The 10,581-nt window shown below is 49.2% G+C and overlaps 1 protein-coding gene across 2 annotated transcripts in view; it reads left to right on the plus strand.

Moving 5' to 3' along the window:
* The window catches only part of AP1B1 (adaptor related protein complex 1 subunit beta 1), a 51,280-nt gene extending 41,235 nt beyond the window's left edge, over positions 1–10,045 (plus strand). For both annotated transcript variants that reach the window (XM_081892282.1, XM_081892283.1), the window contains 6 exons: positions 1,810–1,955; positions 2,817–2,946; positions 5,334–5,418; positions 5,805–5,891; positions 7,197–7,351; positions 9,840–10,045. In XM_081892282.1, coding sequence (XP_081748408.1) covers positions 1,810–1,955; positions 2,817–2,946; positions 5,334–5,418; positions 5,805–5,891; positions 7,197–7,351; positions 9,840–9,914 — 678 coding nt within the window. In that variant the 3' untranslated portion in view covers positions 9,915–10,045. The remainder of the gene's footprint in view (positions 1–1,809; positions 1,956–2,816; positions 2,947–5,333; positions 5,419–5,804; positions 5,892–7,196; positions 7,352–9,839) is intronic.
* The last annotated feature ends 536 nt before the right edge of the window (positions 10,046–10,581 follow it).

A 10,581-nucleotide genomic window follows, 5' to 3' on the forward strand; every position in this document is an offset into this window, starting at 1 on the left:
AGAAGGCCTGAGCTCCCTAGGTGCTCCATGATGCATTGGACTAGAGAAGGAATGGGGAACGTCTGTGACCCTCCAGATGTTGTTGGACTCCAGCTCCCATCAGCTCCCCCAAGCAGCATGACCCGTGGTGAAGAATAATGGGAACTGTAGTCCAACAGCTTCTGGAGGCCACAGATATCCCCCATCCCTGACCTGGTCTGATGCTCTCCTGGAGCTCCTAGTGAGTATCTGGTTCTCTCATACCCTGTTGGGGCCGGCCCTACCATTTGGTCATCATCCCTGATTATTGACCATGGTGGTTGGAGCTGATGGGAATTGGAGGACTACATATTCCCCATCCCTAGACTAGTGCGGGGTATGTAACTTCTGCATTCACTAGTTCCCCAGCAGCAGCAAAATCCACAGATTATTGTTATTATTTATTGCATCAAAAACTGCTAAGCACTGTAGAGTAGACTTACAGTTGAGAGGGATGAGGTGTTATCCAATGTCAGCCATACTCCGAGCAATCAGTGGGGTTGTGTTAATAGTCCTCATGTCAAATTATAAATTGCAAGCTCCTCAATGTTAAGGACCCATCCTGTAGAAGTGTAAGCTATAAAAAGAATGGATTGGGCCCAGGCTAAGTTTGCTGAACTTGGGTATCCCATTGGAATTGGTGGGGGAAATGAAGAGTGCTTGTGCAACTTAATTTTACTCACAGTAGACCCATTGCAATCAATGGATCCCCACACCATCGTGTTCATTAGTTTCAGCGGGTCTTTTCTGTTTAAAACTGAACGCTGCCCTTAGTCTTGACATCGTTCCAGTTGAAATTCACAGGATTTCAAAGTGCAATTGACTTAGTCCGGATCGAACTCCAACATTTGGGTAGGGGGGGCAGGTTCTTGTTAGGATTTTTTTGTTTTTCATTTTATAACATACAGCCGTACCTCAGAAGCCGAACGGAATCCGTTCCGGTAATCTTTTCGACTTCCAAAACATTCAGAAACCAAGGCGCCATTTCTGATTGGCTTCAGGAAGCTCCTGCAGCCAATCGGAAGCCGTGCCAGACGTTCGGGTTCCAAAGAACATTCGCAAACCGGAACACTCACTTCTGGGTTTGTGGTGTTTGGGAGCCAAAACGTTCAAGTGCCAAGGCGTTCGGCTTCCAAGGTACAACTGTACATAAAAGAGAGGGATTATAACAACAGATGAAAACAAAAAGAAGAAAAAAAAACCTGTAAAGTCACATACGGGTTGAATAACAGAGGTAATGAAAGGAAAAAAGTGGGAATTAAAGTTGTATTTTCATAGATAAATAATATTAAGTATTCCTTGATTGGGACGCGGGTGGCGCTGTGGGTTAAACCACAGAGCCTAGGACTTGTCGATCAGAAGGTCGGTGGTTCGAATCCCCACAACGGGGTGAGCTCCCGTTGCTCTGTTCTAGCTGCTGCCAACCTAGAAGTTCGGAAGCACATCAGAGTGCAAGGAGATAAATAGGTACCACTCTGGCGGGAAGGTGAACGGCGTTTCCGTGCGCTGCTCTGGTTTGCCAGAACCAGCTTAGTCATGCTGGCCACATGACCCGGAAGCTGTACGCCGGCTCCCTCGGCCAATAAAGCGAAATGAGCGCCACAACCCCAGAGTCAGCCACAACTGGACCTAATGGTCAGGGGTCCTTTTACCTTTACCTGTTCCTTGATTGTCAAGTAGAGTTTTCCAGGCTTGTGATGGTGGTTTCATTGCAAACGATGGCCCTGCTGCATGTGCAATGAAGGAATCTACCCCCAGTGCATAAACTAATGTTGCCTTGGACCATTTCAGGTCTGGCTCCCGGCTGTGAAGGCCAAGGGTTTGGAGATTTCGGGTACCTTCAGCCGGCAAGTGGGCTCCATCTCCATGGACCTCGTGCTCTCCAACAAGGCCCTGCAAGTCATGTCTGACTTCGCCATCCAGTTCAACCGGAACAGGTAAAAGCCGCCGACTCTTCCCTTCCTGTGCTGCATTTCAGTGTGGCCTCCCCCCACCCCCACAAGGAGTCCTCCCATCCAGAGGGGGCGCCATAGCAGGGGAGCCTCTTGTGATGATACTTGTGTCACTGAATGGCTGGTTTGATGAACCAACCTCGCCCTCTAAGAAGTTGACTGAAGAGGCTTAACCAGCTAGGACAGGGTGGGGAATATTCTTTCCAGCCCGAGAGCCGCATACCCTCATATACCACCTTCCGGGGACCACATGGCAGTGGTGGGCGGGGCCAAAACTGGGCAGGGCCACAGATTGAACTGCACCCACCAATAGCATGGCCAGGGATAGCAGTCCCTGACGGAACATTTGAAAATTGCTGAAGTTCTTGGCAGACTACTTAAGGCAGCAATTCCAGCTATTTTTTGGGGACTACAACTCCCATCATCCTTAGCTACCAGGACCCAGTGGTCAGGAATGATGGGAATTGTAGTCCAAAAAAAACCCAGGTGGAGACCCAAGTTTGGGAAACGCTGACTTAAGGGGGAATTTATTTATTATTTTTGTCTTTTGTAATGCACTGTGCTAGAGGCAGTAGGATATTGAACTGGATCTGTATTGTTTCTTGCATACAGTGGTACCTCAGGTTAAGTACTTAATTCATTCCGGAGGTCCGTACTTAACCTGAAACTGTTCTGAAGCCTTAGTGATTTGAACATCATTAGGATACATGGATATATAAAAATCATCATTAGGATATATGGTTATATATGGATATATGATTATATAGAAATCATAAAGGTAAAATTCTTCCAGGTGGTCTTGCCACACCGGGGGCTCTCCCCTTCTAACTGGCTGTTCCCTTTCAGCTTCGGCCTGGCCCCCGCCGCACCCCTCCAGGTCCACGCCCCCCTTGCTCCCAACCAGAGCGTGGAGATTTCCCTTCCCCTCAACACGGTCGGCTCGGTCATGAAGATGGACCCCCTGAACAACCTCCAGGTGAGCCAAGGTGGCGTGGAGCCAGCAGCAGGTCATGTGGTGCAGAGGCCGTAGTTCAGCAGCAGAGCCCCTGCTCTGCATGCAGAAGGAAGTCCCAGGTTGTGTGCCAGCTTCAGTCCCTGGCATCTCAAGCCTGGGCTGGGAGAGAGACTTCCCTGTGTAAAACTCAGGAGAGAGCTGCTGGCAGTCAGTGCAAACAATACTGAACTGGACGGACCCATGGTCCAATTCAATATTGGGTAGCTGTTTAACTCTGGTCTAGTTTTTTTAACCACATTGACTAGAATCTTAATGTGGTCTGTAGCTTAGTGGAAGAGCATCTGCTATGCCTATAGAAAATGCCGACCCCCAATGGCATTTCCAGGTAGGACTGTGAGAGAGACCCCTGCCTGAACTCCCTGGCTGTTGGTGTAGACAATGCTGAACTGGACATCTATTTATCATTGGGTATCTATTTATCATTTCTATTCTATTCCATTCTGTTTATTTATATCCCGCCTTTTCCCGTCACAGGGATTCAAGGCAGTTTACAACTAAAATAGAAACAGCGAAAAACATTGGGGGGGGGGGAAGCAATCATTTTATAAAAAAACACAATTAAACGTCAGTAGAATAAAACTTTTAAAAAGTCATCTCTATATCCTCGTTTTAATCCCAAGGGGAAATATTGAAAAAAATAAAAATTCCTGCCTATTGCACAAAAGGCCATTCAAGGCAGTTAACAATGTTAAAAAGAAAAACTATTAAGAGTGGGAAACTTGGAACGGTCCAACATCTAAGGATCGTCGGAGACTCCAGAAGCTGTGAAACAACAACACAGCTTTTGTTTGTCACTTGATGGCCACTTTCCAGAGCTTCTATCCGTAAGAAATCAGGAACAATCTCAGGACAAAACGGGGCAAGGAAATAATGAAGACAGAGCTCCTGTGCTTCAGGACAGTTTGTTCTCCAATAATAATAATATTTATACCCTGCCCATCTGGCCGAGTTTCCCCAGCTACTCTGGGCGGCTCCCAATCAAGTGTTAAAAACAGTACAGCGTTAAATATTAAAAACTTCCCTGAACAGGGGTGCCTTCAGATGCCTTTTAAAGATAGGATAGCTGCTTATTTCCTTGACATCTGAAGGGAGGATGTTCCACAGGGCGGGTGCCACTACCGAGAAGGCCCTCTTGTCTGGTTCCCTGTAACCACACTTCTCACAATGAGGGAACCGCCAGAAGGCCCTCGGCGCTGGATCTCTGTGTCCAGGGAATCCTAATATTTGTGCAGGCAAAAACAAAAGAGGAAGAAATCTGGTAGAGAATTAATACATTTATTCTAGCATTTTTAGATCTGGCCATTTGTATCACACCTTTCCCTCCAGTGAGCCCAAGGTGGCGTGTGTGGTTCTCTTTCTCCCCGTTTTATACTCACAACAACCCTGTCAGGTAGGTTAGGCTGAGACATTGTGACTGGCCCGAGGGAAACGCTCTTGTCTGGAGCTCTGGAGAGCCATGCATCCGTCACATTGATAAATAAAAGAAACACACACCCCTCCGTTTTGCCCATCATCAACCCACACAACAATGTTGCAGGGTGATCCACATGCGACTTACTTATTGCAAGAACGTAAGAAAAGCCGGCTGGATCTTTCAGGGGCCTGTCCTAGCCCAGCATCTTCTTCTCACAGTGGCCAAGCAGATGCCTGGAATTGTAGGTGATATACTTGCAATTTGGCAAGTATTTATGTTTGTGGTTCTGTACAGTTCTATGGAAAATCAGTGGAAGCTTTTACACACGCATGTGTGCGCACGTTTACGCATGCCTTTGCAAGGCACCGGTGGCGCTGTGGGTTAAAGCCTCAGCGCCTAGGACTTGCTGATCGAAAGGTCGGCGGTTCGAATCCCTGCTGCGGGGTGCGCTCCCGCTGCTCGGTCCCAGCGCCTGCCAACCTAGCAGTTCGAAAGCACCTCCGGGTGCAAGTAGATAAATAGGGACCGCTTACCAGCGGGAAGGTAAACGGCGTTTCCGTGTGCAGCTCTGGCTCGCCAGAGCAGTGATGTCACACTGGCCATGTGACCCGGAAGTGTCTCCGGACAGCGCTGGCCCCTGGCCTCTTAAGTGAGATGGGCGCACAACCCCAGAGTCTGTCAAGACTGGCCCGTACGGGCAGGGGTACCTTTACCTTTACCTTTGCAAGGCACCAGCAGGCTTTGTCCGTAACGCTTTAGAACACATCTTAAGGGCTAGAAACTTGAGTAGTATTCTGAAACAAAGTTCTGTTCTGTGCTCCTGCAGAATTGTGGCTTGCGTTCCTAGCCCAGCTCTGGAATGTCTGTTGGTGGGTCCCAGCCGAGCCAGAGAATCTTATCTTCTTCTCCCCCCTGCTTCTCTGTTTGGTTCCAGGTGGCTGTGAAGAACAACATAGATGTGTTCTACTTCAGCACCCTCTACCCTCTGCACATCCTCTTTGTGGAAGACGGGAAAATGGGTAGGTTGGTGAGAGTCTGGGATGCAGAAGACGGGAAGACCCTGAAGCTGGAAGGATGAAAAAGACCTGGGTGCCTCCTCCATGTGTTTTAAGCACTGCAATACTACTTTATACTGGAGAGCCGATGTGGTGTAGTGGTTAAGAGCGGTAGTCTCCTAATCTGGGGAACCGGGTTCGCGTCTCCGCTCCTCCACATGCAGCTGCTGGGTGACCTTGGGCCAGTCACACTTCTCTGAAGTCTCTCAGCCCCACTCACCTCACAGAGTGTTTGTTGTGGGGGAGGAAGGGAAAGGAGAATGTTAGCCGCTTTGAGACTCCTTCGGGTAGTGATAAAGCCGGATATCAAATCCAAACTCTTCTTCTTCTTCTGCTTCTCCCTCCTCCAGAGCGACAAATGTTCCTGGCTACCTGGAAGGACATCCCCAATGAGAATGAAGCACAGTTCCAGATCAAAGACTGCCCTCTTGGTGCAGGTGAGAAGAGAGCTGTCTGATCTAGAATAGCTGCTGACCATGTGCTTATATGCCCTCCTGTTCTCTAGAGAGCTCAGGCCAGCTTCGCTGTGGTTCCTAGGCACATAATGGTCATGGCAAGCTGGAGTTTGTAAACTGGTGTGCTGTTGTACTAAGGAGCTAGGGCAGGTTGCCGCTTCCACTTGTATGGACCCAGCAGTAGAGACTCTCCAGTAGAGAGCCTTTTGACCTGTGACAGCCGGTGCCCTTTGGGACCAGTAGGGCAGAAGGCAGGGAGCCCAACAGTAAAAGGGACCACTGATTGTTAGGTCCAGTCACAGACAGCTCTGGGGTTGCTGCGCTCATCTCACTTTATTGGCCGAAGGAACCGGCGTACAGCTTCCGGGTCATGTGGCCAGCATGACTAAGCCGCTTCTGGCGAACCAGAGCAGTGCACGGAAACGCCGTTTACCTTCCCGCCGGAGTGTTACCTATTTATCTACTTGCACTTTGATGTGCTTTCGAACTGCTAGGTTGGCAGGAGCAGGGACCGAGCAACGGGAGCTCACCCCGTCACGAGGATTCGAACCACCAGCCTTCTGATCAGCAAGCCCTAGGCTCTGTGGTTGAGACCACAGCGCCATCCGCGCAGTAGGTGGCGCCAAAGCCAGTGACAGGCACAGCCAACTCATTCTTAGTTTCTCCTCTGTCCTCCTCCCTTCTGAGTTCTATAGGAACAGCTCTGAGACTTAGGAGGAGGAAGAAGCTGATTGGACACTCCCATGCCCTTGACTGGTGGTTAAGTAGGAAGGCTTGCAGGTGGGGGCTGACTGGGTTTGGTGGGGCAGGGCCGTTACATTACCCATTGCGGTGTAGCGGTTAGAGTGCCAGACGAGGACCTGGGAGGCCAGGGTTCGAATCCCCACTTGGCCATGGATCTCACTTGGGTTAGCTTGAGCCAGTCACTACCTCTTAGCCTAACCTCCCTTGCAGGGTCGTTGTGTGGATTAAAGAAGGGGAGGAGAAGAATGTTCATCACCTTGAGCTCTTTAGAGGGGGGAAAAGCAGGATGGAAGTGCACTGAATAAATTTAATTTTCCTAGGAAGCTCCTTATACTGAGTCAGACTCATTGGTCCATATCGCTCATTATTATCTACACCGACAGCCAGCAGCAGTGCAAACATAAGAACTAGGAACTTGATTCTTTCTTTTCATCCAAGAGCTGGACATCTCAGGCAAACTGAAGCTGGCGCCCATTCTGTTTTGTGTGCATGTGCAGTAGCGCCACGATTTATTTGCATGTGTGTGTGTATCTGGTCCCACAGATGCAGTTAGCAGCAAGCTTCAAGGAAGCAACATCTTCACCATTGCAAAGAGGAATGTTGAAGGCCAAGACATGCTGTACCAGTCCCTCAAGCTGACCAATGGCATCTGGGTCCTGGCAGAGCTGCGGATCCAACCTGGGAGCAATAACTTCACGGTAGGGCCCTTCTTGTGCACCTCCCTGCTCTTTGCAGAGGTTCTCTGTATAGTTCTATCATTGTTTTAGGCATAGGTGAATCGATGATAATAACAGGTGCATTTAAAATTTGCTGCGTATGGTGCAAAAATCTGCTCACCCCACAGATAGCACCTTAGATCTTCCCTTCCCACCTTATGAAACTCTGTTTTCACAGAGTGACCTTTCCGCCCCCCTTTAGAACATTGGAAAACAGCCAACAAGCCCAAAGTGATGAAAACCTTGCAGTTTTATTCTATAGCAAGATAAGCCATAGCCCAGTCCTGGTGCAAGTAGTCAGCTGGGTTGGGCACTGGCCAAGTGTCCCTCTCCATCCTGACCCGGCCACACCACCCCTTATCAAACACATGCCATCAAGGCCCACAAGTGCCTGGCTGCTGGTATCAGGCCTGTGGAATTTCAAATTTTTGCACAGTGCCTAAGAAAGCAGCCTCAAATAAAAAAATCAGGTGAGGGAGGGGGAATGGGCCAGGTTAAAAAGCCTGTGAATTTCTTAAAACTCCAACCTCATTGGGGAGTGCATTCCCTAGTCAGGGTGCTGCCACCAAGAAGTCTCTCAGGGCCCCCCCCAATTATTTGGGGTCTCTGGAGAAGGGCCTGTAGTTGAAGCCCCACCCTTTCCATACATCTGAAATGAGACATGATTACCAAAAACATATCCACCTGCTTCCCCGCCCCATCCTGCCCCATTGGATAGAACTGGTGGCGTGCTCTTGTTTTTCTTCCTGTTTTGGTTATGAAACATTCTTCCCCCCCACATTTGGGGTGACAATTTAATCTATTTGTTTGTGTGTCTTTTTGTTTTTCCATGTCCATCCGCCCTCCCCATGGGCCGCCCCTCCCTGATCTTTCAGGATTTGGAGGTTAGCAGAATATTTGTGTGCTTTTCATTTTATTTTTTTTAAAAAAAGAAATCTTCTGAATCCAGCTGCTTACTCTCCACTTCACCCCCTGCCATTTTATTCCAGCCCCTCCTCCTGCCAGCTTGTGCCTGATGTTGTTTTTGGCAGTGCTGCACCACCAAGCAAACACCATCCTAACAAATAACAGATCGTGCCAGCGATGGAAGGGGGGGGACTCAAGAAGAGCAACGACACCAGTGATTGGGGGGGGGGAATGGGTGTTAATCCAGATGTTGTGGGACTCCCATCAGCATCAGCAACCATGTCCACAGTGGTCAGGGATGATGGGAGTTGTAGTTCAGCAGATGGCTTCAGGTTTCACTGTCACTGAAATAATACCTTGCTCAAAACCAGAGTTTCTCCTTTCACCTTGGGTGGCAAGGCTAACCTGCCCTTTCAGTGGGTATTAGGGCAGTTCATACAAAACTTTTTTGAAAATGCCTGTTCCAAAGGTCTTATCTTACTACACTAGGCATTATATGGCTATATCTGAAATTTCATGCACATCAGTTAATATCTTGACCCTCCTCCACAAAAACAGCTGTTTACTTGGCTGTTTTCCTGTGTCGTGAAGGCTGAAATTTCAGTTCAGTGGAGCAGGGTCAAGATATTAACTGATATAGCTATAGAATCCCTAGTGTAGTAAGATAAGACCTTTGGAGCAGGCATTTTTTTAAAAAAAGGTTTTTTATGAACCGCCCTAATGGGTACCCCTCCCTTTCCCAGGTTATTAACACAAGCTGGACCAGTGTTGTCTCTAAAAACCCCAGAGAGACAAGCTGGTGTAGTGGTTAGAGCAGCTCCACCCACCTGGCAGCCTCCCGATGAGGCTGGACTTGCAAGTCCCATCATCCCTGACTCAGTCCCTTGCTGACATCAGCGAGTTTGATAGAGGGAGCCATTGGCTGTGTCCACAATATTCATTTAAAGCACTGCGGTACCACTTTTAACAGCAATGGCTCCCCCCCCGCCGCCGCCGCCCCCAAAAATCCTGGGAGTTGTAGTTGGTTAAGGGCACCAAGAGTTGTTAGGAGAGAGCCCTTTAGTTCTGCTCACGGAGCTACAATTTGCAGAGATGCCTGGAAAGAGGGGTTGACCACTCTGGGAATTGTAGCACTGCGAGGGGAACTGTAAAGCTCTCTCCTAACATCTCTTAATGAACTACAACTCCCAGGATCTTCGGGTGGCTGGAGCCATGACTGCTTAAAGCGGTGCTTTGATTATATGGTGCAGATGTGACATTTGTTTCAGGGGAAGGGAGAGGAGGGGAAACTTCCAATCTGGAAAAGGCCGCCTTGAGCTAAAACTGCAGCTGCCGCTCTCTTTTCCACCCACTGATAACTTGGCATAACCGTCCTCCTTTTAATCTCTGAGCATGTCGTCTTTTGTTTTTTTCCTCTCCCCCCGTCTCCTGGATTAAATATGCTCCAGTTTACTAACACTGCTGGCCTAGTAAGAAACTCTGCACTTCTGTGTTCAGAGGGAGAGAAAGAGAGGGATTCATACATAAATACATATATTTCCTTCTTCCTCCTTTTCTCCTGCAGCTATCTCTGAAGTGTCGGGCTCCTGAAGTGGCCCAGCACGTTTTCCAGGCCTACGAAACCATCCTGAAGAACTGAAGTCTCCTCCATGCGCTGCTGCTGCTGCCCTCCTGTCTCTTTTCTGCCCCTTCCCTCCCGAACCCACCTCCTCCTCCCCGCCCCCCATCCCAGAAGCGGTGGTGAGATTTCATTGGGACCAACAAACAAAACATCCCAAACCCCTCCAGGCCTGCCCCTCTCTTTGTGGAATCGAACCCCTCCCGATGCAAGCTGTGTTTTCAACGCTTCTGAAACGACGGCATTAATCGCCTAAAAATTGGGAACTGGCAAGGAGGGCAGGGGTGGGGTGAGGTGGGGGGATGTTAGAGAGCAACCGGGATCCGGTCTTCAGCTTCGGGGGAAACATAGAGGTGCTGGGAAGAAGATCTCTGCAGAGGGGATGGGAGATTTTGCTGTGTGGGTGTGTGTTGCATGTCAACTTCAGAATTCCTGTCTCCCTGTTCCCCTCGGCTGACGTTCTGCCTGTTCTCGAGAGCCCTGCAGTCAGCTTTCTCTCTTTTGCCCTTTGTACATGAGCAGAAGTTCGACGTGCAGCGTGAGATCATGCGCACCGTGCTGTGGCTATGCGAGTCAGGGAGGTGGTGTGATGATGATGCCCATGCACCTTTTTAGCGTCTCCCCACCCCCACCCCACTCTTTGCCGTCTTGCTAGTCTCTCATCTGAATAAACAATCAAATGCTCCTT

The sequence above is a fragment of the Podarcis melisellensis genome, assembly GCF_964234715.1.
Source record: "Podarcis melisellensis genome assembly, chromosome: 16".
Taxonomy (NCBI): Eukaryota; Metazoa; Chordata; class Lepidosauria; order Squamata; family Lacertidae; genus Podarcis; species Podarcis melisellensis.